Below are 26,361 nucleotides of genomic sequence, written 5' to 3'. Positions count from 1 at the left end.
TCAGATGGAAGTGGAGAAGGCAAGTCATGCCCACCTCTCATCTCAGTCTGACTTGGGGCACTATTGTCTCTCACTCTCATTTCCTTCTCCCACTCACCTTTCTAACAGCCACCATCTTCTGATGAAAGCAACCAGAATTTTGCAAGGAGAGCAGAAGATGAGAAAGTTCTCTTCTACGGGGCATTTGGAGGAGCAGTGGAGGGCAGTGAGTGGATCTAAAACTTGATATTCAAATGCGGCTGCCACCCTTGCTTCTTCCAAAGGAATCGAGCTTAACAATCATGACTAGACTCCAAAAGCCCTTTCAGGCATTTCCTCTGGAATCTGAAAGACCTTCCTGAAGGAGAACAGACTGGGGAAGGGCTAAATCCTAGCAACCTGGTGCCTCCATATCTGGAACCACTCAGCCCAGTCAGGGGGGGATTTGAGCCTCAGTGCAACAGCCATTGAGGGCAAAGGCACAGGGGATCCTACCAAGCACTTCTTTCCAAAATAACAGCTTTGCAACAAAGTTTTTTAAAGACAGTGTCTTGATAGGCTGGTTGACCAATGATGAATAGGTACTTCATGTGTTGTGAAGTACGGGTCAGTCTGTTCCACAGTCGAGTATCAGGGCTGGAAGCGTGAGACCTGGAGAAAGGTAGGAAGGAGTGGCATGTGCAGAGACCCAGGCCCCATCCTCAGAAGGAAGAACTAGCCCTCCCCCGCTCCATCTCTGTCTCTCTTTCCCTCACTCCTCACAAATGAAAACAACAGGCAGTATGGTACTTAGCTTCTAAGTGAGTGGTTCCAAATCATTGCTCAGTCTGCACCAATCAAAATAAACAGAAGGCATCCCGCAAAAGAAAAGGGAAAACAGAAAGCAGCAAAGTTCAGCCAACCTTGCCTGCACAACCTCTTGCTATGAACTGCGGAACACCTTCCCTTTCTGAGAAACTCTGATCTGTAGCATTAGGATACTTATAAAGATGGCACATAGTAGGTGATCAATGACCATTGTTTGCTGAGTGGACGTAAGCACAGGTTCTCTGAGGGCTTACCATGCCCTGTGCACCTTACGCTGTGCTCGGCACTCCGCCCTCCTCCTTCCGTTTAATCTTCCCAACAACCCTTTCAAAGAGACTGAAAACCGAGACAGTGTTAAAAGACATTGCTCAAGGTCACACTGATAGCGATTGTCAGAGTCTCTGAGATTCTGATGCAGGTATGTCAGCCTGGGGGCTAAAACCCCCTTCCAGGTAACACAAGCTTGGTGCAAGGTTGCTCGCTCCCAAGTGCCCTTCCTCACAGGCTTTCGTTACCATCTGGGACTGCCCAGTTCCCATGGCCCGGCTGTGGGCTCTAACCTCAGGTAACCTACCTGATCCGCTGTTGGGGCAGGAATCAGACTTCTCTGAGACATCTTGACTTATCCAATAGTTGAAGGAAGATTTTCTTTTTTAATCAAGCTCTCTCCACCTCTCTTTTTCTGTCTTTGCCTTTTTTTCCCCCCAAACAACCTCATCCCTACATGTTTTATCAAATGTGCCTGTGAATTAGGCACTTCACAATACCCATCAAAATTTGGAGCTCCTCCAAGCCCCTCTGCCTGTCTGTCCACCCTTGGGACAAGGGGGGGAAGTGGACATCTTCCAAGATCCTTGGCTTAATTTGGGGGGGGGGGTGGTAGCATTGGAAGGGAACTGAGAAAATATCTCCTCTATTTTCTTTTATTGGGGGTGGGTGGGGTAGAGTATGGAGATGACAATTGAATGTTATTTATTGTAAAGACAACAGAGAAAACAGTTGGTCAGACTGGAACCTGGCAATTCTGTCCTGACCGTTCCATAAACCAGTACTGTGCTCACCTAACGCCTTGGGCTTACTCACCTCCACTGCCCTCGCCGGTAATCATCTAATCCAAGTGCTTGTTGGCAGGGAGGTCTGTTCAGGAAATCATCCTGGTCGCCAAATTTACCTAACAAAACAGTATTGCCTGTAATGAAAACCAAATGACACCTTTCAGATTCAGTGACCCAGGTGTCCATCACTGACACGGCATCCTTGATTTTGACCTTGGTTTTCACAGTGATTTGTAAATCACAACATGGGCAGTGATCTGCTTCTTGCTTAATAGGGTAACCAAGTCTTTTTATAATCAGTGTAAACTTGGAATTCAAAGCAACCCATAAATAAGCATGATATGGCCATGTGGCATCTTCTCTACTACCAAGCTCCTGTCATGAAATCCTAATTTAAGGGGGAGTCAGGGGAGGGAGAAGTGAATTTTAAAAACTGTTAAATGGAAACATAACCCAAAAAGTAAATGCCAATTGGTGCTCCGTATAGAAGAAACAAATGTTATATTCCTTAGCCCTTAGCCAGGAGACCCTGCCCATTTTTATTAGAGCAAAATCTGAGGCATTTTTGGAAGAAGTGAACGCCTAGTCATATAATCCTCCGGGAGCCTTGGCTGGCCCTTCTGTTCCTCTTCCCATCATTTCTGGTAGGATATAGACTAGTCTGATCCCCACGAGTGGATCATTAGTGTGTGTTTAGACTACAGCCTACCACGGCTCCATGAGATCCTGATGTGTCCGTGTCTTCACCTGAGATTGGAGCTGATCTCCAGCATCACTCTCACGGGCTTCATGGAATCTTCCCTCTTTTTCAGGATTTTCAGTTGATTTTTAATCTATTTGCCTTGTACCTGCTTCGTATTATCCAGTATTTACAACATTAGATGGAGAGATAGTGACCAAATATATAGGGTCTAATAGCAAGAGTATTAATTGGCTAGGCATGTTTGAGGAGGGACTAATTTTATAATTCGGGATGGAGGTGGAATGATGACTTTGATTCTCTAAACAACTGGGAGGACTCAGTCAACATCCAAATGTGGAGGTCACTTCTGTCCTTGTGTATTTATTGATTAATTGGAGGTTAACCTCCCTTTGCTTCAGTGTCTAAATCTGCAAAACGAAGACCATGACATTCAAATACACAAAGATACGGATTTGTCTAACATGACCCAGTGTAGGCTGAGTTAAAACTCATGGGAATACTAGTATAATCTAAAACATTGCTGTCCTGTCCAAGAGAACTTTCTGCAGTCATAGAAATGTCCACAAGGATAATCACCAGCCAAGGTAGACCGGAGCACTTGAAATGTGACTAGTGCACCCAAAGAACTAGATTTTTAATTTTACTGAGTTTTAATTCACATAAAATTGAATTTAAATCTGCGTGTAGCTGATGGCTGCCATATTGGACAGCATAGCTCTGTGGGATCGCGTTCATAATGTTGTCTCCTAAAAATGGGGAAAGTTTGTCAAGACTCCCACCCAGGAGGACCCAAGTAGTGTCCATACAGCGAAGAGCTTCTTCAAATAGAGAGAGTGGAACCAGGTTACCCAAGTCATTCACACCTCCTCTGGATAAACGAGAAAAACCCTATTATTCACCAAAGCAGCCAACTCTTTTATAAAAAGTGACAGTGGGGCTTTTAATTTTCTGCTGATTCTTCACCACGACCTAGTAGTAAAGGATGAATCTTTTGGACCAACTCATTGCTGGACTTTTGTGCCTGCCTAAGACCAGCTCTCGGGATAGGTAGCAAGCAGCCCTGCGGTGGCCCGGAGGTAGGGGGAATTTAGCTCAGGGTAAAGATATGTTACAAGTTAAATGTTGCAGTCGGTATGTAAAGCTGTAATAAATAGAAACTGAGTTACATCAAGGATGGAATTAAACCTTAAATTTAAACTCCACAGCACTGTAATTAAAACTTAGCCTGTAGCAAATCATTCACTTGAGATTAAAGTAGTGTGGGGAAGCAGAGGTTTGGGTTTACCTGCTCTCTACAATTTATAAGTCTGAGCTACCAAAAGCTAACAGCCCTGCCCCCAAATCCAGCTCCCAATTAAAAACACAGTTTGAAAATCTTTAGGAGACCTGAGGGGCCCCTTTAACAGAAGTCTGCCCCTTCCCCCCTGCCTAAGTCTATGAACAAATTAAAAAATATTACCTGGTCCCCTGATGGTCTTCTGAGCTGACACAGTGTTTTCATTAATACATCATTAGGGTAATGACATTGTGCTGGTGTTTTGCTTTCAAAACAGCCTATACTTCAACCACTACGAATACAGGCTCAGGGCCTGTGAACACTTTGTTTCTGGGAAATAGTCTTCAGGTCACAGAAAGGGAAAAACAAAACAAAACAAAACAAAAAAAACAAGGAAGACTGACTGTAATTAATGTTTTAATGTGTGTTCTCTTTGTCCTAATCTGGGATGTTCAAGGTTTGCTCAGTGTTTTATTTTTGTTTGTTAGTTTGGCAAAGTAAACACTGGGCTTAGCTTAGTCATGGCCTTAACTCCTAGAACCAGCAAGCATTTCCAATTCCCCAGAAACAACCTCAAATAGGTTTCTCTCAGGTTGGAAGTACGTCATTTTGCGTAAAAGCAGTCTGAGGATCCAAAGTTGAAACGGTGGCTTTTTTTTTTTTTCTAGACTGTGAACTGTTACCTCATAGACAATAATGGGTTTATTCTGGTGTCTGAAGACTACACACAGGTGAGTGAGAAATTTCTACGCACTCTGAGGAGGGAGCTCATGATGTGCTTGGGTGAGGGGGAGCAAAGGGTGGTGTTAAAACTTGGCATCTATACGTAAGAGGTAATAGCAGGAGATTATAAAACCTTATTTCTATCCCTCTAAAAATGTGACAGCCCACTTCTCAGCAGGCCCCAAAGAGTTTTTACCTCCCAGCTGGGGGGCTAGGGGCAGAGCCCAGGATCTGCTTTCTCACTCATAAAATGTCCAGTTTATAGAACTCTTTGCCTCAAGGGTGGAGGTGCCTTAAAGAGTGTGGGCAATTTTAAGGAGGCTTCCTTCTTTTGATATTTAGATATTTTTCCATATATGAATATGATATATATGAGTATATATGTATATATGGCACACACATATATTTTTATGTATATATACACACAGACATAAACACACACACATATTCCAACATAATTATCCTTTATGGCTTCTTTCTGGTTTTTGCTTTTTAAAAATCAGTTATCTGAGTTCAGGGCTTAATTTGGGCTCTCAACACTGAGGGACAAGGATCCAGAAACAGGCAAAGAATGTTCTTCAGTTGATTGATCTGTGTGCAGTAGGGGGCAGGAGGGAAAGAGAGGGCAAGAAACCAAGCCATGGGGCCAAGCACGGAAATCTCCACTGCGTTTGGACATCAAAGTAAGAGTTCAAACCAATAGTATTGTCCTAGAGAAAACAGGTTTCTCCTTTAAAACTTTGTGCGTAGAAAACCTTGTCTGCAATTAGAAATTAAATTAGCATATTCTTTGAATATGCTAAATACAGGCGTGTTTAGCAGTGTGACATGATAAAGTAATGCTAGAGAAGGAGGCACGTGGTCTCTGGTACTTGTTCTCTTCCTTCCCTGATTTGGGGGTGGCGGGCATATCACGTGACCTGCCTGAGCCTCCTGGCGGGCTCTGTACAAGGAGGATGGTTGAGGACCATTTTATAAAGAAGTCCCATTTAACTCATTTGAAATTCTTTAGCAGTCAACAGTACAATAGGCCTATTAATGCCAAATAAATTAGTTAATTGTCCTTAAGTCCCAAAGGAGTCTGAGCTGAATGCCTTCTTAATTGATCAAGGGGCTGGCTCCAGGTCACATGTGGAATCATGCTTCAGTTTTCCTTCTTATCCATGAAAAGCTTGTGGGGTTCTTAAATGCACCTGTGATGGGTGAAAAACATACAGGGTCAGGAACCAAATTTGCCCACACCCTGTCTCCTCAGATGCCCACTGTCCCTGCACGTGGGACACTTGGTAAAGATTAGATAGGAGGGAGCCCATGAAGCAAGGCCAGTGTCTGAGAGAGCAGGAGAGCCCCGAGGCCCATGGTAATGTATTCGTTTGGCTGGGAGAAGATACCCCCAGACCTTCAAGAGTCAATGGAGCGGGAACCCAAATTAACCACCTGTGAGGAAGAACCCTGTCCTCCTGCCGTGATGGTGGAGGGCTGAGATAGGAATCTGGTCCCACGCTGGATACCTCCCCGTGGTCAGTCCTCGGCTAGCCAACAGCGTCAAGTGCTCGGCCCCGGACGGGCATGCACACGGGCTCTGCTCCGGGCTGTATCTCTCCAGGGCGCAGACCCGCAGCATGGCCCAGGGAGCCCGCCGGCCAGCTCTGCCCCAGCTTGTTTGAGGTTGTCTGGTTTCCTGCACCCCAATTAGGATCATTCTTCTTCATCTAACGACCGGTTCCATTGACTCTGGCATGGTTACACACAGAATATACAACCGTCCTAGCTCTTAGCAGCGGCACACGCCCACAGGGTTTGTGAAAGATTCCCATTGCCCCCGGAATGAAACAGGCAATCCCCCATGTTCAGTCAGTGGCATGTCATTTCCTTCTTCCTCCTCTCTTTCTTGACTTTTTGGCCAAGTCTTTATATGCCTTTCTGCCTGAAAATTCCCAAGAGTGTGGTTGAGGTTACTCAGTGGGCCTTTGAATCGGGATTTAGCTAATACGAAGCCTACAGAATTTAGTAATTCAGGCTCTTAGAATAATGCCCTTGACCCACCCATACGTCGGCTATAAATCCTTAGAGCACCCACAGCGGACATGGGGGCTCTCTCCTGGTCTACACTGGCTCAGTCCGGGGTGTTGGGAGAGGAAGGCCGTTGCCCCAAGCTGTGTTCTGCTGCAAGGCACACACCCTTGAGACCCTGATGCCAGTGGTTCCAAGAGACTGGAGGGATCGACGAGGATGTTCATCCTTCATCCCACCCTTCAGAGTCTGCAAATCTCAGCCAGCACCAAGACCTAGTCGAGGCCAAAACACCAGCTCGGTGGTGGGGAAGGGGCTGCTCAACCCCAAATGCCCTGAAGACAGCCCCACGGTAGAGGTGAGCCGTGAGAAGTCTCTCTTCAAGGGGCCGGGCTCTGGACTGCCTTATTACATAGTAACTGCCCAGGGACAAAATTGCGAGGGATCCTCAGAAAGTGATTGTGAGAAAGGACCTCTTTTCAACAGCAGGAAATTTATAGGGCCGATGAAGAGGACTGCTGTATTTCCCTAAACAGGTCATCCAGGAATTATAAACAATCCTTTTTATGACTGCTTAGGAAGCCCTTTCTCAGCCCGATCCTGTCTATGAAGTAGTGTTTTAATCACAGGGGACTGAGTGCAGATTAATGCTTGCTCCATCCGAGCGTGCGCGTGTGTGTGTGTGTCTGTGATGTGCATGTCTGTGCACACGTATGCACGGGGTGCTTCAATTCCAGCGCCCGGCTTGTGTTATGCAATGCCACGCCCCTCTGCCCCTACCATGTACTGTGGAACATTCCCATCTGCTTCCTAGTCTGCTCTGTAATCCCGTAACTTCTCCTGACTATTAAGACATTTTCCACTTTTCATGTAACCTGAACACCTGCCTTTTGCTTCTGTGGGTTCCAGAACACAGACCGCGTCCGCTTCTGATTCTTCTCTGGCCTTTGAGCACATTGTTGGTCTATACTTCCTCCTGGGTTCTTCTTTTCTTCCCCGCAGACTGGAGACTTTTTTGGTGAGGTCGAGGGAGCTGTGATGAACAAACTGTTAACAATGGGCTCCTTTAAAAGGTAAGGATTTTATGGTCCCCCGCGCCCCCTGCAAAAGTTTGCCTAAATAAAATAAAACAAACCAAGGTCAAATAAAGCAAGCCCAGACTTGACCCCGTGGCTGGTTTGTACTTGCGTTCATGCTCCAGAAGATCTCGCTGAAATTCGATGCCTCTTGCACGAGTGTTAAGAGCTGCAGAAACTCAGCTCACAATGAGTTTCCTGTTCACCCAGCATAGGGTTTATTGGAGGCCAATATTGAAGTCAGAGCCTGCAGAGGGACGCAATTAGAGCAGTCTTGAGCAAGTGCTTGCAAAGAAGTAGGAAACATTTTCCCCCTGGTTAGAAAAGGAAGAGTGTATTTTGTCTCACATTGGCAAACGGGGGAAGTTTGTTAGAAATCTGGAAATCGGGGATGAAAAGTGACATTTAGAGACCTGTCGAAATAATTTTAGAAAATCAAGTGAAAGTTCTCAAAACCTGCTCCCAGATGGAGGGAAGTTTTCATCTGCTGCTAGAAGAAAACCCACATGGTGCCAAAGCCCACTGGAGGCAGGCACTCCTCACCTGGGCCATGAAAGCCGTCACTGACCCTAAGGGAAGCTAATGTCTGACATCTTGTGCGTGGCCCCACGTCTCTCCTGGGCAGGCCAGCCGTGCTCTTGGGGACAGCAAAGCCTATGGGAAAAGACATCCCCCCACAAGATCAGGATGTCAGTATTGTCCCCCAGGGGGCAACATGTCTCCCTTCCCTTGGCCTCCCAGGAAATGGCAGCCTTTGAAGCGGTGCTTCCGTGGGCATATCTGATGCCCTTGAGTCCATCACAGCAGGCACGATGGGGATGGACCTGGGCTCGCCCGTGAGAGCCACGGCTGCGGGCCCCTGGTGATTACTCCCTGCAGCTGAATGGCCAGGAAGTGTTAGCTCAGGAAATCGGACTTTTAAGCCAGTCAACAAGACCCACTGAGCTCTGTGCTGAAAGCAGGGAATTCAAAAATGATGACCCAATTTTTGAGATGCCATAGCTTGTTTGTGCCAGAAGGAGGGAAAAAAGCAATGATATAAAAAACTTGGCATCTGTCCAGCACCGCTGCAATCTGACACACTCGCCTGCCCCCAGCCCGCCCGCAGCAGTGTGTTCAGTTCCCTTTCTAAAATTCAAGTGCAGTTGTTTTTTGTTTTTTGGTTGTTTTTTTTTTTTTTTTTCGTTTTTTTGCCAGGAGTCATTATACACATGCTTGAAAACTCAGCTCAGAGCTGGGCTTGGGTTGCTATGGAGTTTTCCATAACTTCTTCAAGCTTCCTAGGGCCGCTTCTGGATTGCCTGCCATCCGGGGCGCCCCCCGGCTGTTTCTGTCTTTACGTGGATGTGTGCCTTTTTATTGTGTTCGCTTGTTTTCGACTCGGTGGTGGGGGGAGACAAAAGACGAGAAGAATCACACACGTGTTTCTCCTCCGAAAGCATATTTTTCAACTTCTTTAACAAAATCTTTTTTTTTTCTTTTCCCCTTTGGATATTCATTTCAAACAGCTTGGAGGGAGAAGGAAGAAGGTTGTAGTGGGATTTTAAATTCCCAGTCTTCTCCTTGATGTGAGGGAAGTGTGGTTGGCATGAATCTAGAACTTTCTTTTACTATGAGAGTAGCTCGCATATTTGAGAAAAGGGAAGGACTGGGGACTTTACTCAAGTGTAATAGCGTCTGTGGTCATCGGGGGAATTGGCTGACAGCGCTCATGGGCCTCTTCGAAGGGGCCCTCACCGGGGCCACGAGAGCAATGAGAGTTTACGTTTTGGAGTCAGATGGATCGGATTCAAATCCAGGCTCTGACATTTACTAGCTGCGTGCCTTAGAATGAGTCAAGTGAGCTCTCCAAGCTTCGGTCTCCTTACGTGGGAAATGAAGGTGATAATTACATTATTTCTTCCACGGGCTGCCGTCAGAGTTAATGAGATAATAATGGGCAGCGCCTGGCATATATTAAGGCCTTAATAATTGCTATGGCTGATGCTGAGATTTGTTTTGTGGATCTTTGCTCGGGCTTGGCTTTGCTGTCTGCTCAGCACCAGGTAGTGTTCCTTTTGCATTCCCACCCCTCACAGCAGGCTTCCCACGACGAACGTCTGGCCAAGCGGCCTCTGGTGTTGGGGACTGCGGGGCATCCTCAGAGCGCAAGGGTGACAGTCCTTTCATTCCAAAAAGACCTGTATTTCAGAAGCACTGAAAAGATGTAGCCCAAAGCACCTGGTGGTGCTCTGGAACAGAAGTCACCCCCAGGACACAGGATGCCTAGAAGCCCAGTTGCTTTGGGGACGTGGTTGAGCCCAGGTAAAGCTCAGGACCGGTTCCCGGCACTGACCTCTCATCGTCTCTCCTCTCTGTCTTGGATAGTGCTGGGATGGCACAAGGCTTCTTGATTTTATCTGCTTATATCCAGTCTTTAAAAAATGAGTTTCGTAGATAAGAACCCTACAAAACATCTTCTTCTCCAGAAAGAGCTCACACCGTCTCCTTTGTCTCCCTTTCTCCCTCTGCCATGGTCCAGATTTGCTGCCTGTCTTTCTAAAGCAAGATGATGCTGGTTTACATGGCAGTGGACTCTTTCCTTGATTGTCTGGTCACTTACCTGGTGACCTGATGGTTGTTTTACTTAGCAAGGGAGGGAGGGAAAGAATATCCACTTCTGGGTCTACAGTGCCCTGGGGTAGAAAGGGAAGCCATAGATTTCTGCAAACTGCCAACTCGAGGGAGCTTTGAGAAAGTTCTGCAGCAGTGTGTGCGAACAATCTAAGAGGTCTCTCTTGGTCACTTTAGCTCAGTCCTTGACTTGACTCTGTTTACCCCACTTACGTGTGATATTAGTATCCAGGGGCCAAATAATATACCCATAAGTTTGGTAGTGTGAAAGTCATGATCGCAATGCCTACCTTCCCTGAACCCCTATCCCACACCAGACCTGGGCTGCACCGGGCACATCTTACCTCTTGCAGTCCTTTTCAAGAACTGTGTGGGACCGGTATAAACAGGACCCACTGCATAATTTGCAGGCCCCAGTGTAAACTGAAAATCTGGGGTCCCTTGTTCAAAACACTTTAAAAATTTCAAGGCAGTGACAGCAGAGCATTCGACCAGGCGTGGGGCCCTTGTATGTACAAGGTTCTGTGCAATTACACAGGTTGCATGCCCAAGACACTGGCCCTGGGTTTAAATATACCCATTTGATAGATGGAAATAATGAGGCTTGGAAAGGTTAAGAACTTGCCCTAAGTCTCTGTGTAAGAGAGCTGCATTCAAACATCCCACAGTCTAAGCGCCGAGAGAATGTCTAGCTTCTGCTCTTAACCTGGGTCTGTGTACAATAGCCTGTGTTGTGCATGGAACTTCTTTCAGTTCCGTTTGAGAAGGGAAAGGTAGCTGAGGAAGATGTTGGCTCAGCAGTGTCTTATCTGGGCAAGCAGAACTTTCAGGATGGGAGGCCAGCCTCGTGATTGCATCGCCCAGATTTCTTTCAGCAGAAGTTGCTATCTCTTTAAACCAAGCCGTGTTCCCAGGCTTCCTGTAATTTCTCATGAGATACCATGCGCCCGGTCAGCTTTTTGTGTTTCAAACAGAGAACTCCAAAGTACTTCTTCATTCTTATCACAGAGTAAGTGGAATCCCTGGGCAGTGACTCATTTAGGGTTTTTCAATTTAGCTATTTTTCTTTTTCACTCATATTCACATCCAGTAAGAGCCTTGCTTTCATATTTCTCAAAATTCACACTCCACGGGTTCTCTCTGCTGTCACTGGCAGTGACATCACCCCTCTTATGATTACTAAGAGAACATCTAGTTTCAAAATATTTTTCTTAGAACTCTTGTAAGAATAATTTCTCAGAGTTCGTTTATCTCCCCCCTTCTTGTCCCCAGTGATTCCAATTCAATGTCAAATATCCAGGAAAAGTGAAAATCTATGTATGTATGGTTTATATATAAAGTGAAAAACAAATATGTGTTTGTGTGTGTGTGTGTGTGTGTGTGTGTGTGTAGCCAGTCACAGGAGAATAGCCACGGTTCCTGAGAGGGCCTCCTTAATACACTGGGCTTAAGCTAAGCGGACTCCAGGTTGAGCACCAGAGTCGTACTGTGTGGCCTCGCCCAGACTCCCCGTCTCTCCCAGCCTCATTTTCTTCCTCACCCAAATACGGACCTCGGGATTTTGTGAGAATTAGCTAAACCAAAGTAGGGGACACTGCTCTGCAAATTGCAGGAGGTGAGATTAGCTCTTGGATAAGAGCTCCCAATGTCTGAGATCTTTTTATTTTTTCTTTTCATTTTCTTCTTCTTTTTATTTTAATCACAAAGGCCCCCAAAAGGTGGTAACTTTGCAACAGTTACCTCCAGGGCACGGTCTTGGGGCGGGGGGGTGGGCCTGTGGGCCTGGACTCAACCGGCATCCCTGGAAAGCTTTTTAAAACACGCCTGTGCTGAGCTACTCCCCAAGAGATGCATGTGAAATCCGGCTCCGGACGGAGAGGCCTTTCCGTTTGATGAAAGCAGCCACGTGCTTCTCATGCACCGTCAGGGTCAAGAAACATGAAGTCAAGAGCGCCAGGGTACGGGTCTAGATGCTGTCCCCTTCGGAGTTGCCTGACATCGGGCAACTTTAACTCACTAAATGTCAGTTTTCTCAGCACCAAAATAGAACTGAAAGAATTATCCACATGCCCACTGGTGGGAGTTAAATGGAATAATGCGTGCTTTTACCAAACGTCCTGGTGGGTTCTGCCAAAAGTCTTCCCTTGTTCTTTGTGGCTCTGATTAAGCTTGAGGAAGCAAAGACCAAGCGGGCACACCTGGGTTTTGGCTTGCAGGGAAGCGGACTGCTTGCTAATAATCTGTTTTTGCTGTGGGAGCTACTGATAGCTCCCCTCTGTCTGGGCTGTGTGCTTTTTGCTTTATTCGGTTTTGTTTGTTTTCTGCGCTTGGTGCCACATGCCTGAGCTCTCACCCCTTCACGACCATATTTTCCCTATGGGGCCTGGTGAATGTCTTCCGCACCTCACCCCACACTTTCATTAACATAGTTGACTTGTGTGGAATTCCCTGCGGTGGCTCCTTCTGCCCTTGAAATTGCCTTTCTAGAAGGGTGACACATTAGGCAGAATTCAGGGCTTGGGCTGTTCCTTCTGTCTCTACACAGGCTCTATCTAGGCGCCCTGGCCGGAGACTGGAGCCCTCCCTGTCCGTGGCCATCCCGTTGCATTTCAGCCAATGCCCGGGCCTTGGAGTCTCCAGAGTGTTAAAGGAGACGTCTGTTATGTTTGGATGGCTGCTCTCTCATTCTGACCGCTCCCCCAATGTCTAATACTCAACACTCATGTAATGAATGCAATGGCTTCTCGGCTTCCTGTTGACCCGACCGTTTCCACAGAAGTACGCTAGCTTTGTCAGAGGTGGTATTGAAAGGAACAAGAAGACAGATTGGCTTGAACAAGTGTGTTTCTGAGCCAAACTTTCTGGAATGCAGAGACATGAAGATTCCAGTGCACTGCTCTCTAAAATCCTGAAGCTCCCGCATCCCCGATGACAACAGTGAGAATCACTGCCCTCCTCTTCCTCGTAATAGCAGCATGCCTCATTTATTAAATACTAAATACAGGCCCGGCATCATTGCAAGTAGCTTACCTGTATAACCTTCATGAATCCGCATAACAACTCCGTGGCTTAACTACCACCATTATTTCCGTTTGACAGAGGAGGACCTGGACATGGAGGCTTTAAGCATCTGAGAGCCTTGTCCAAGTTCACCCACAGTAGTGAGTGGGGGAGATGGAATCTGCACTGATGTCTCTCAGATTCTAGATTGCAGACCATATTTATCCAATCCCCACCCATCTTCTCCCCTAGTCGGAGTAGACTGAAGTATTTCTTGCAGAGATATTTGTTCACACTTATGCTTATTTGGCTTTAGGAGATAGTGAAAGTTTCTCAAACTTTGAGTCCAATATATCAGTTAGTAGTTTTACTAGAAATAATAGGAAATTCCAGAATAACAAGGGGCTAAAGAACATAGGAGTCTTTTTCTCTTTTATGTGAAGGAAGTCTAAAAATACAAATTTGTTGTCATCATAGACCCATGACCACATCTTTTTTTTCTCTACCTTCCTCTGTTAGCATTTAAACTCAAGGTTACTTCATGGTCCAACATAGCTGCTTAGTTCCAGCCCTCACATCTGCAGTCTAGGCTAGCAGAAGGAGGATCCAGGGAGGTTCAAAAGTCCAGGTAAAATTTCTTGATTGAAATGTATTTTAATGAGTAATTTTATTTATTTATTGAAGTAAAATAAGGTTTATTTATTCAAGTATTTAGTCCCACACAATACTTCCACTTCATCACACAGCCTCACCTAGCTACAAAGGAACCTGGGAAATGTGCATATCAAAAAGTCAGGGTTCTGCTTGGCAGAAGAGGAAAATGGACTTGGGGAGACTATGAGAGTGTCTGCCACATCCACCATGTCTGTTTACTTCAGCCCACACACGTCCTCTAAGAACTGAATCTGGTTTGCCGTGATATTCACTCGGAAGACCTTCCAGAGGTGAGGCTGTGTTCACAGCTCCTGGCTCCCCCCACGCTCCATATGCCCGGCGCAGTCCTGAACACAAATGGTCATAGTCACCAACTAACCTGTCTGGCCATGATGCTGGACCCCAAGCAACTCAAGCAGGAACACTCAGTAACACCTGTGGGGGTGACCAGTAGCAATAACGGCACCAACAAACACCAACATCCCTAGGTACTGATACGCCGAGCCTCAGTTACGTGCCCTGCACCGTGCTGAGCACAGCACAGGCATCGTCGCGGTGCAGTGCTGTGAAATGTAGACATGAACTTGGCAGAGCCCAAGGAAGCTCCCCCTGCATCCGGACTTCTTGCCTCAAATGGGTTTTGCATGAACTCATTCCCCAAGCAGAATCCTGCTGTTTCCTTCTATTTCTCACTCAAACAAAGAGGCAAAAGAAATTTACTCTTTCCTCTGTGGCATTAATCAAGATTCCATTTTCCCCTTCAGCGGAGCTAATTTTCGAGGAAGGTGCAGGTGAACGGACAAACAAGCTACCAGCTAGGTGCCCTTACCCCCGTGCACGCATATTATCCTTTGCCTCGGGATTGAAGCACCCAGTCCACTTAGAGCTGTAATAACCTTGGAGCAGTGATTTCGCCTTCTGAGCCTGTGTCTTTTCCTATAACTTGTAACCGTGCCCCGGGCACAAGAGCTAATGCCTCCACGCTGGCAGAAAGTAATTATTTCTTAGTGTTACTGCTTTTGTCGCCGGGCTGAGATGCTGACGTGACCACTCTTTGAAACTTGGCTTTGTTTTATATTAGCAGCACCTGCTGATGAAAAGAATTCGGTGCTTCTTCTATAGGATGAGGGAGGCTTTTTCCCATGGCTCGCTCCTCAGGGTTCTACACTGGACCCCGGTGGCCCCAGTGCCCTGTGTGCTGGGCTCCTGGCCGGGGCGGCCACATGGCGCTTCTTCTCTGCTAATGATGGGTGCCCATTCACCGGATTTGTGCCAGGGATTTCCAGTCAGGGACTCAAAGGCGGCAGGGCCAGGGTCATGTAAATTCACCATCCCTGCTGTGTTCCATGTGCCGGGCTGACCTTGAAGAGTGGTGCAGTCTCTGTAAGAAGTTGCTCTGGGATGACATGGCCTCCAATGTGAAAAGGAGAGACGGGTACAGCACCTTTTGGATTTTCTGTTAACACTCAGATCAACAGATTGAGCTTTCCCCTCTCTTGGTTTTCTGAGATGTAAAATGACAGTGGCTTTGTTAAGAATTTTCTGTGTTCCCGCGCCCTGTCCTATCCCTTACGAGTTGTAAGCTGCCCCTGGAGAACACAGTTGATAGCTCAACAAAGAATACATATTTTTACATGCTGCCCTAGTGACTCACTTGACTTCTTATACTTGTAGGTTCAAAAACACTTAAATATGTCCTGTGGTGAGTTTCTATGTCAGATGCCTCCCTGTCCTGTTTTCAGGACTGTCTTTGCAAACATTAAGCTCTTTCAAGATTGGTTTTTAGGCAAATTGTTTAGCCAGAGCTCATTCAGTGAGTCATTGCAGGTAAAAGACCTGGCCTCGTGGGCACACAGTAGGTGTTTAATAAATGCTGGGCCCTGCAATTTCTCACAAGTCAAAATTAGCTGAGCTTATGCCTTTGAAATGGAATCTTTTTTTTTTTTAAGGTTTTTATTTATTTATTTGACAGAGATAGAGACAGCCAGCGAGAGAGGGAACACAAGCAGGGGGAGTGGGAGAGGAAGAAGCAGGCTCATAGCGGAGGAGCCTCATGTGGGGCTCGATCCCATAATGCCAGGATCACGCCCTGAGCCAAAGGCAGACGCTTAACCGCTGTGCCACCCAGGCGCCCTTGAAATGGAATCTTCTAATTCTTAGAAGAAATATGTTTCTTGGTGGTGATTTTTGTCTCGTTGGAAAAGAGCAGAATCAGCAAAAGGGCTTTCAGCAAGTCCCAGTGTCACGGGCCTGTCACCCACGGGGCACACGGGGCTGTCTAGGTTTTCTCCGAAGCACTTTGTGTTTCTTTTTCAGACACCCTATCTGGCTTCCGTCAGAGTTTCAAAGAGACCCATCTGGGGAGCATGGAGATGCTAATGATAAGGTCTCTGCTGTAGCCCGAGGCTGAAGTGGCCTGGTGGGGATGTCGTGGGGATTAAGGCATGTTATCCGCAATAAGAATGAACTCCCGCGGCTGACTGCGGCCGCACAGCACCCAGCTTGGGCTGGGCATGCGGCTGGGGGCTTATTTTAGAGCCGAATGAAAGCAGGCAATTATCATGTTCTTTGACTATAATCAGCCAAACAGGATACAGGTAGCCACAAAATGGAGTTATTTAAAACAGTAACAAAATCACTTCAAAAAGGGTAATAATCTGGAAGTCTCTCTTTCTGCAACATCTAGTTAAAGCTGTCTAAGTGTGGAGAAGACAGGGAAGGCTTGCTTGTTCTGGAACCTCCTCCATGGCAATCCGATCAGGAAAGCTTCCTCGGGAAATGAAAGGCAGGATCCCTGGCCCGGAGGCTGCCCCCCAGCCGTTGAGTTTGGCTTCACCCTATAAACTAGAGCCTTTGAAAATGATCCCGGGAGAATCCTGAGCTTCCTGGGGGGATGGCTATCGAGGGGCTCTTGTTGGCCTCGCCAGCTGGTTGCTCCTGGCCCGCTCACCACAGACCTGAAAGCTGATTCTGGACTTTGGCTAGGAGACCTCGTCTTAGGCAGCATTTTCTGTGACATTCCAATGAGACTGGGAGAGTGCACTGGGTGGAATTCTGAACATTTCCCAGAATCTTTCAGAGACTGCTCCTGAGAAGAAGGCAGAGTGAGGGGGACTCAGCTTGGCCCCCGTCGAATTCTGCCTCTGCCATTTGGTAGTGGTGTGAATCTGGCTACACTACTGAGACTTGGTTTGGCCCTCTGTGAAATGGGGATGATTAGAATCTATCTTGTTGGGATATGCTTCCAAGAGTACCTTGCTCAAGGTTGCTAAATAGAGCTCAGTAGACGTGAGCTGTTGTTATCACGGTCCTCAGCTATGAAGCCCACGGACAGAAGTCATCATCTCTCGATAACCCTGGTGCGAGTCCTGAAGGTGTCTTGTACCGCAGTAACAGGTGTGAATTTTACGCTGCATTATATGTGCCAATGAGCTAAGAAAATCAGGAGGCCTGACCATCCTCCAGCCAGCTGGGTAAAGCCTGAGTCAGTTCCCATTGCGTTAAACACCATCCCCATTAATTAATAATGGCAATGAAAACCAGACTAATAAATCATAACGGCCGCTACAGCCCTGCCTTCTGTTGAATGCTTCCTCCGTACCGGATCGTGTGCGAAATGCAATACGTATATAACCTCAGGTAATCCCACAACCTTCCCGATAAGGTAGCCATTTTTCTTACCTTTTCACAGAGGAAACTGAGGCACCCAAAGAGTAAACCAAAACAAAGCAAAACAAACAAACAAAACCACCGTAATAAGTGGACGAGTTAGGATTGAGCTCTGCTGTTTCCGACTTCAAAGCTGCCGCGTTAACCACTAGGCCACAGGGCCAGTCACTTGAGCCCTTGGGAATGGGGTAGTTTTAAGATCCCAAACTCCAACCAAGAACAAAAGGAGGCCTTCTGTTGTAAGGATCGTAGCAAAGCGAGCATGCTACATAGTATATTTCAGTATATTTCCACCTGTCTGATTATTTGAATCTCAGGACATCTTTGTGAGTCGTCTTACGAGGGAGAAAATGAAGCCTCAGAAGAGGATTAGCGTCTTGCTCAAGACTGTACCCTGGAGGGGCGCCTGGGTGGCTCAGTCGGTTAAGCGTCTGACTTCAGCTCAGGTCATGATCGCAGGGTCCTGGGATTGAGCCCAGAGTCGGGCTCCATGCTCCCTCTTTCTCTGCCCCTGCCCCTCCCCCAGCTCGTGTGTGCTCGCGCTCTCTCTCTCTCTCTCTCAAATAAATAAATAAATAAATAAATAAATAAATAAATAAATAAATAAAATCTTTAAAAAAAAAGAGAGATTGCAGCCTGGATAATGGCACCCAGATAATAACCTTTCCAGCCAAGGCCGTACTGTGTCCACGTCTACAAGACTCCCAAGCGCAGGCGTGTTCCACTCAACCCACGCTGCCTCTCACCACGCTCTGGCCCAGGTGCCAGCTGTAGGGACGGAGTGACGGTATGAAAAGGTGAAGCTAACCCTAATTCCTGCCAAGTCCTACAAGGCCCTTTCAGGGCCACCTACAGAACTCCTCTGGATGAGGTGGAGACTGTGGCGTAGTGGGGCAGTCAGGGACCGAACAGAGTCGTCCCTTGTGGTCTGCAGTTGGTTCTGTGGCTGGGGGTAGCACCAGGGCTATGCCAATGGATGAGCATTTCAGTGGAAATTTGTTCAGGGACTTCCCTGAGCCAGACGCTTGGCTGGTTCATGGGCTTCGTTTCTATCTCAATAAACTCAGACTCTCCTGGCATCTGCTGTAGAGGAAAAAGCCAGAGGACAGTGAACAACACTAGAAGAAATGTTCTGATAAGGGAGAGACTTTGGGGATTTGCTGGGAGATCATGCGACCACAGGGGCCCTTCTGGGCTCTGCTGTCAAACACACCTATGTTGTGCTGGTTGGGGGCCAGTTTCCATCTTGATTTGGCCAAGCATGGTCAGTTTTCTACTTGGTGCCCATAAATCATTCTTTGTTTAAACCATTTGTGTGATGCCTCTAGCTTATGGTCCAAAGGAGGAGTTCTTCACCCCTTAGTTTGAACCTGACCCCTTTTATCTTGTTGTGACATCATCTCTTCAAGACTCAGGCAATCAGGCAATCATTCGTGCCTTCAACTTTTGGAAGCCAAATGCCTTCTCCATGCTGGGTGCTGGGCTAGTGCTCGGGGTCCAACACCAGTCCTGCTGCATGGATCTTCTATTCTAGCGTCCATTCCCAGCCCAACATTAAGTCTGCTCCAGGTTAAACATGGTGTTATTCTAGAAAGGAATTCCTTCAGGGAGAATTCCTTGCAATCATTTAGGAGTTCAGGTATTGCAGTATTAACATGTCATCTGGCAGTTATGTAATTCGGGCCAAACTTCAAGGGTCTCTTTTTTGGGGTGCCAGAGTAGCCGGAAGGGGAGCCGGTGGGAGGATGGAAGGCATGTTGCCTTTGGGATAAGGAGTTTGCTCCTTCTAGAACCTTTAAGTGGCTACCAGAAAGTGCGATTCTCCATTCTCTGTAATGTCGTTGGTGAAGAATTAAAATATCTGGAACAACTATAAAGTGAAACGTCTTGGCAATTGAGTAAACCTCATAATTGGGAATGAGAGCTATACTTTTATCACCAGTGAAGAAAAAAAATATCAATTTTCTTGTTTCATAAATGGCATTGTTTTCAAAAGCAAAAATATAGTCACTGTTATGGTGGTGGTAGTTGGGAGTGGGGATTATAACCAATGAGCCAACTGGTTTCCAAAGAATTGGCAAAGTGCCGGGCTTATCTTGGTTCAGGGTTGTTTCCTAGTGCTTGAGAGAGACAGAGGACCCTCCCAATTCTGAACTCAGAATGGCCCTTCCCAGCTCTCCCGCACCCTGGAGACATGGCCCAAGTGGATTCCCTCCAGGGCCCAGAATCCAGTGCAGAATGGCAACGTCCCTCTGGAGTATCCTAGTCCATGCAAATCACCCTTGTTTAAACCAAAATGATTGTTTCATCAAGCTGAGAGGTTTCTCATCCCTGTCTCCTTACCTAATCCTAATACCCTTACTCCCTTTGCTCTCCAGGTTCCACGTGTGACCTGGCCGTGTCTCCAGCCCATGACTTTGCATGTTTCTCATTTGTCATCTTTATGAGGCCTGCATTTATTTGTGTTTGTCACTGCTCACTTGATGGTGGTGTGGTGACCATTCACCATGCTGGTTCACACGTAGCTTCCCATTTAGTGACCCTCTTTTCAATTCTTTCCTATAGAATTACCCTTTATGACTATCAAGCCATGTGCAGGGCCAACAAGGACAGCAGTGATGGCGCCAGTGGGCTGTTGGATGTAAGTACAGTGCACTCACCCACAACACAGGCGCACGTTTCTATCTGTTTCTGAGTGTAAGCTTACCTTTATCTTTGGAGTAATCAAGTTTTATCTTCTTCCAAAACCATGAATGTGTTAAAGTGTCTCCTGATTTTGCTGGTTAAGAAAAACCACTTCCATTCAAACCCAAATGCATTGCTTATATGAATGACAGTCGGGTCCAACGTCTTTGATGGACAAATGTGTCCCCTTTTGGTGGATAGAAAAGGGGAGAAGTTTTGGTAATTCTCTCATTCTCATATAAAAGAGAATTTGGGTTGGTTCATCAAAAATCTCCCCTTTGGTTTGTAAGAAACCTATTAGCCTGTGGACAAATTCACATTTTGAACACAGATTCTCTACCCGGATCAAGATGCTGCTGAGTCTTGACACATCATTTTCCCTGGAGCTAGTTCTCGGTGATGTCACAGTGGAGAGCCAATCAACACAGCTATTGTATCAATAGAAACAGGCTTGCAGACTGCCAGAAATTAACTGTTATAATTTACTCCCAGTTAAAAAATATGATTTACAGTGTATAAGCAATGTAAGCTTGGCCACCCGTCACCTGAAAATACAGGAAAAGCAGTTACAGTATACTTCGACATAACCCCGCATATGTGTATAATAAATATAATCTTTGCATGTTATCATTTTGTAAATTCCAAAAATTAACCTTAAATCTGGTTTGAAACGCAAAATTTATGAGCCATTTTGGTTTTTAACATATAAACACACACCTTCTCATTTGCAGATGTAAGATCTTGCAAGGAGATTATTTAAAAGCCAAATATTTAACATGGTTTTCCTCCACTGAGGGAACAAGAAATGATTTGGAGCTGGAAAATTTCTGAAAGGCAACTAGGGACTGAAAGTTCAATGTTTTGAAAAATAGCACTTTTTAGTGAGAATCAACATGCCTTTCCAAATCCAACTTCCCTAGACTTAGCATGAATATTTCTAGACTTCAAATGTTCCCAAGATATGTTTTCATCATTAGGCTTAAAAGCTCAATGGCTTTACCCTTCTGAATGATAATGTGCATTTAAATTTTTAATCCTGTATTTACATAATCCTTTTGTGTACCCTTGCACTGAGCCAGTGTCTGACACAGAATGCATGAGTGCCCTTCCTCCCCTCCCACCCAACCCTCTGCCCCCAGGGAGCTGTCCCTGTGCCTGTCCCTCCCCACCTCCCCAGCCTCCCTAATCCCTCTATTCATTCCCTCCTCCCAGAGACCCACACTACCAAGGACTCCTGAAATGTCACTACCCATCCTGGCAGGTACAAAGGCACAGAACTGTCCCAGGGTCTGACCACCAGGGTCTTTTTGAAAGAAAGATGGTTCTTTTCCAAGCAATAAGAAATAGAATAGCAGAGCCACAGGACTGCAGGTCGCAGTATTAGGAAAGAGTTAATGGTTCACATCCTTATCTTACCCTAATGCTGAGAGCCCTGTGATTCAGGGAATGATGTTGACACACTCAATTAAATCAGAGCGAGAGATCCAGTCTGAAATCTGTGTGGGCTGAGAATAACCCCAGTAGACTGTTATTATTGTTGTTTTGTTCATTGACGTACTGACTTGAAATGGGGAAATGTCGAGAATGGTTAGAGGTATATAAATTGGGTTTTGTTTTATTTAAGACTGGATAATTCCCCCATTCCTAGTTCTAGTCTTTATCATCAGAATGCTCAGAAGGTGGGATTAAATACCCATAACTTCAGAGACCAGGATTTTGGCATTTCAATTCTCTGATAACCTAAAGGCAACCACAAAAGGTTCTGAGATTTTTCTGGACCTGCTATCTGGGGGGAGGGCTGTGCCAAAGTCAGCGCCTCTCTCAAGTGCTTCCACTCCTGGAATATCTGGTATATGTGGATTCAAAGAGCCAACTGAGGGGAGACCTGCTTTTTTCCAGAATTCAGGAAATTGAATTATCCACATAGAAAATATCACAGGGTAAACAATACAACTGCTTTTTTAAATTAAAATATTCTAAAATAAAGATTAGGCTGTCAATGCCTTCTTTTATAGACTCAAAGGGGATTTTCTGCAAGGATAAGATCACATGTTTATATGGTTGTCATTTTTTTCCCCAAGTCCAAATATGTATGTATGAGAAAAGGCAGCTTAAATCCTGCACAACTCACGGGCAACATTAAAATCAAGTATATGCAACTCATTCTTATTTCAGGGAATGACATGCGGTGAGGGAGAACAGGAATCACCTTTCTGAGGGGCAGATCTGTGAATTACCATTTGAAATTAGTTATATGATTTTAGCCCTTCAGCATGAGGCTGCAAAATATTAGCCCCTGGAGGGTAAAGGTTTAAACATCGTTTGCTGAACTTCCTTTTTCCTCCGAGAGATAACCCCTGTATTAGATCATGTTTATTTTACTTGTAAATCACATCTCACTGCAGGGGAGTTCAAAGTTTTAAAATGTTAGTTTTAGGAAACGGTACCCAACCATGTTCTTCTTTCAGCTGGAGCTTCACTGTTTTTAACGTGATATCGATCTCTCTCGAAGAATAACATTGTCTTTCTGTAAAGCCTTAAGTTAAACTACAAATTTCATATGTGATGCATTGTTTTCAATGAACCGAATTCTTCTCTTCAGCCTTATAATGCCTTCCTTGCTGCAGTAAAATGGATAATGACAGAACTTGTCTTGTAAGTACAATTTGCTGCTTTTTTAGAGAGTAATATTGCTTTTCTTTTGTATTATAAAGTGAATTGGAAGACTGTGTTTCCTGTTTTCAACAACCATTAGATTCAAAATACTCTGAGATAACCTCATTGAACATCTCGAAATATTGAAAGCTGAGACCAAAAAATCATCTTTCAGTGATTCATGGTCACTGCTTATGCCCTTATGTCATTGGTTAGCAGACTAACAGCTTGCAATATACAAACCAAATTTATTTATTGTGGTTAGTGTTAAATTTAACATAGATGTCTGGCTGTTTCTAATGCAGCCTGGGTGGGCTGTGGTCAGAAGAACAAATTGCCAGGGCTGCCCACTGTGCTCCTTCGGATGTGTTGGCATGTGCAAGAGCGCGGGGGCTTGTGCAGGGGAGGGGGGCTTGTGCAGTCATGGGCCAGGGGCCGGGGGCTTTTCTCAGGTGTGAATTAATTGTTTACCTTGTCAAACTACGCTCCTATCGGGAGGGTGCTGGGTGCATCTGTGACTTAGGTCAGATTGAAATGGCACAAAGATGAAAGGCTTGACTCCCAGAAGAGATTGGACACGTGACAGAAACACCGTATCCCATGAAAGGGAGGAATGCCACGGACGAGCATGAAAACCAGATCGTTTCAGCAGCACCAGACTCTCAGGTTCTGGTTTTGCCCTCCGCGGCCCCGCTTCTGAGGGTCTGAGGCAGATTTCTTACCATTTGACAAACAGCCATTGTCTTCTTTATTGCTTTAATGTAACCTATATTAATTTAACAACATTATAAATTGAAATTCACTTCTCTTCTGTACATAAGAGGCAGAAAATACAGTAACAGACAATAGGGAGATTTTGATCGATAGCGAGCTGCTGGAGGCAGGAGCCACGAGCCTGAAGGAGAAATGGCGGAATTTTCATCTATCCCTCTTTGTTCGGAGGATGGTTTATATGACTTTTGCATTTTTTACTAGCAGTTGAGAAATTCTGATTTTTTTTTTTTTGAAGTTGCATTGTGGCATAATTTCATTGAGAAGTTTGTTCCATCTTCCACCCCCCCCCCCCACACTCAGGCCTGAACAAGTTTGCAGTGCAGTATAAATCTGGAAAGCATCCTTTACTCCTACAGATCATTGTTTAGGTAGAGAATATGGTATTTGTATCTCTGCATGAAGGCCGAGGAAGCCCTTCAGAAATCAACTTCTTACTATAGACTCAGACTATAACTGGAAAACCATTTCTGCCCACGAGCTGGGTATTTCTCAACAGAGTCTTGGAGTCTAGGGAAACCCAATTTCAGGGTTTGGCTGGCATGGGTGATAACACAGCCTTTCACAAGTAAGATAAAGCCCAGTGCAAATTCAGTGGTCACAGAACCAACCATACTGGTACCTTCCAATCATGTTGTTATTGTTTCAAATGCAGTGAGCAGTGCTGAGTAACACTGTGTCGCTGTTCCGTCCAGGGGGTGCATGACCAAGTAACTCTGGGCTTTTGCGTCTTCTCTTAGGTTCCTGGTGGAATTTAACCTCTGCAGTTGGTGGCACTCGGATATGACAGCAAAAGGTAAGAGGCAGCCAGTTCCTAGTTCCCAGCTCAGAGTGATAAAGCCGGGGTTCACTAGCTACTCTTCATCAAGGGTGGGCTCACGTACGACTACCCAGGACAAAGCGATGATTTTTTGGCTCTGTCAGCGAAAGGCATCCTCTGCGCTTAAAATGAAAGGGAGACACATAGCCTCTTTCAGGCCGAGAGAATGCATAACCACGCTGGTTTTTTGTTTGATCGTTTTTTACAGTTATCCTCATAAAATACAAATCTAATCATGTTACGCTCCCCACTCAAAAGCCTTAAATGATTTGAGCAGTAATTAGTAGAAACTCTTAGAGGTCTGAGTGGCAGAGTTAGTTCAGTATGGATTTCAGTCCTGGCTCCAAGGTTTGCCTTTGGCAAGTCAGCTGATCTCTTCGAGACTCAGTTTCCCCATAGTAAGCAAAATGAGAGACACCATAAATAATAGTTATCTCCTATCACGTGTGCGTGTTTAATGATAAATCATACTATATGCTGACCACGGTGACTGGAACATAATGAGCCCTCAAAAACATGACAGCTGTAATTACCTTCTGATACCAGCGCTGACACTGGTGACCGCAATGATGACTGGTCGAGTCCCCGTGCCCTGCAAAGCAGTGCTCTTTAAGGAGGGCCGTCTCCCAGCCAGCTGCCCCACCTGCCCCGTCGCGCGCTGTTTCTCAGATAACGCTCCGCTTTCTTTCCTGTGTGCGTTCGTTCATGTTCATTTTCTTACCTGGGGTGACAGGAATTGGCAGTAGGTTAGATGGCTACCATTTTTATTATTTTTTTTAATTATCTGTCTTTTTCGAAGAGGTAGATTAATATAGTCTCAGCCTTCCCCAGGTGCTGGATATATTCCAATCTGACGTTTCCTCTCCTGTCCCTTAAGATCCCAGTCAGGGACGATTCCCCCAATTCTTCCAGGAAGAGTTAGCAGCATTTCCTTCTTGCTTCCGGCCCAGTCAGCTCGCGTATCGATTTCCCCAGCTCTTCTGCACCGTTTTTGTCTCACTCTGTTGGCTTCACCCTAGAATTTCTTGATGGCGGGAGCTATGCCTTATGACCACTGTCATCCCTTGCACCTAACTAGCGCTCGGGGCATAGCAGGTGCTCAGCCTTCGCGTACTGAATACCCTAACAATTCTTACGTCGGGTATGACCATGATAGCTATTGTCATCATAGCTTTATAATTCACAAATAGGCCTCTGTTGCCTGAATTCAGGAACCCCCTTGTTTCTTGTTAGAGTATGACACGGAGGGACGCCTACAGAGAGGTGCATGCGGGCACGCAGCTGCACCGGATGGCCTCTGATTACAGTGAACCCGATCCAAGCGTGTGTGGGGTCGGCCCAAACCCGAGAAGCTGACGGCCCCACGGAACAGCATCTGGGTGCCCTGTTCTTTCTCACACTCACACACTCACTCTGTCCTGGTGACCCTCAGGGTGTGAGCCCCATACTTGCCCCTTCCTGTTGGGTTAGGACCTGCTTTGAATGTCCATAACCCCACTTCCAGAAATCTAAATAAACTGGGGTAGGAGCAAAGGATTCTAGGACAGGATGATTGTCTCTAAGGAACTGATGATTGCAAATACTGGTAACTCTTGAGATAATGAACAATAGGGACATTTCAAAATAAATGACAGCCCATTTGCGGAGAGGCAAAGAAAACCTTTTAACAAGATTCTGTTTCTGAAAACAGATCTTTTTGACAAGATCAAAAATGCTCATGAAATTAAGTAATATAGCAAGATAAACAACATACAGAACTGTATATACCCCAGAAAAACATCCAGTGATGGGGGGAGAAGGGGGATATGGAGGTAATTAGGGTCAGCAGTCAGTACGGCCAGTGGGGAGTCAATAAGCAGGGA

The 26,361-nt window shown here is 45.9% G+C and overlaps 1 protein-coding gene across 3 annotated transcripts in view; it reads left to right on the top strand.

Annotated features, from left to right (window-relative positions):
- The window catches only part of CACNA2D3 (calcium voltage-gated channel auxiliary subunit alpha2delta 3), an 834,102-nt gene that overhangs the window by 751,154 nt on the left and 56,587 nt on the right, over positions 1-26,361 (top strand). For all 3 annotated transcript variants that reach the window (XM_087866960.1, XM_087866961.1, XM_087866959.1), the window contains 5 exons: positions 4,489-4,551; positions 7,559-7,629; positions 20,134-20,209; positions 22,856-22,908; positions 24,420-24,475. In XM_087866960.1, the coding sequence (XP_087723086.1) occupies positions 4,489-4,551; positions 7,559-7,629; positions 20,134-20,209; positions 22,856-22,908; positions 24,420-24,475 (319 nt within the window). The remainder of the gene's footprint in view (positions 1-4,488; positions 4,552-7,558; positions 7,630-20,133; positions 20,210-22,855; positions 22,909-24,419; positions 24,476-26,361) is intronic.

Source organism: Ursus americanus, chromosome 14, assembly GCF_024610735.1.
Source record: "Ursus americanus isolate L20-20 chromosome 14, mUrsAme1.1.p, whole genome shotgun sequence".
In the NCBI taxonomy this organism is placed as follows: Eukaryota; Metazoa; Chordata; class Mammalia; order Carnivora; family Ursidae; genus Ursus; species Ursus americanus.
This window is presented reverse-complemented; position numbering and strand designations above follow the sequence as displayed.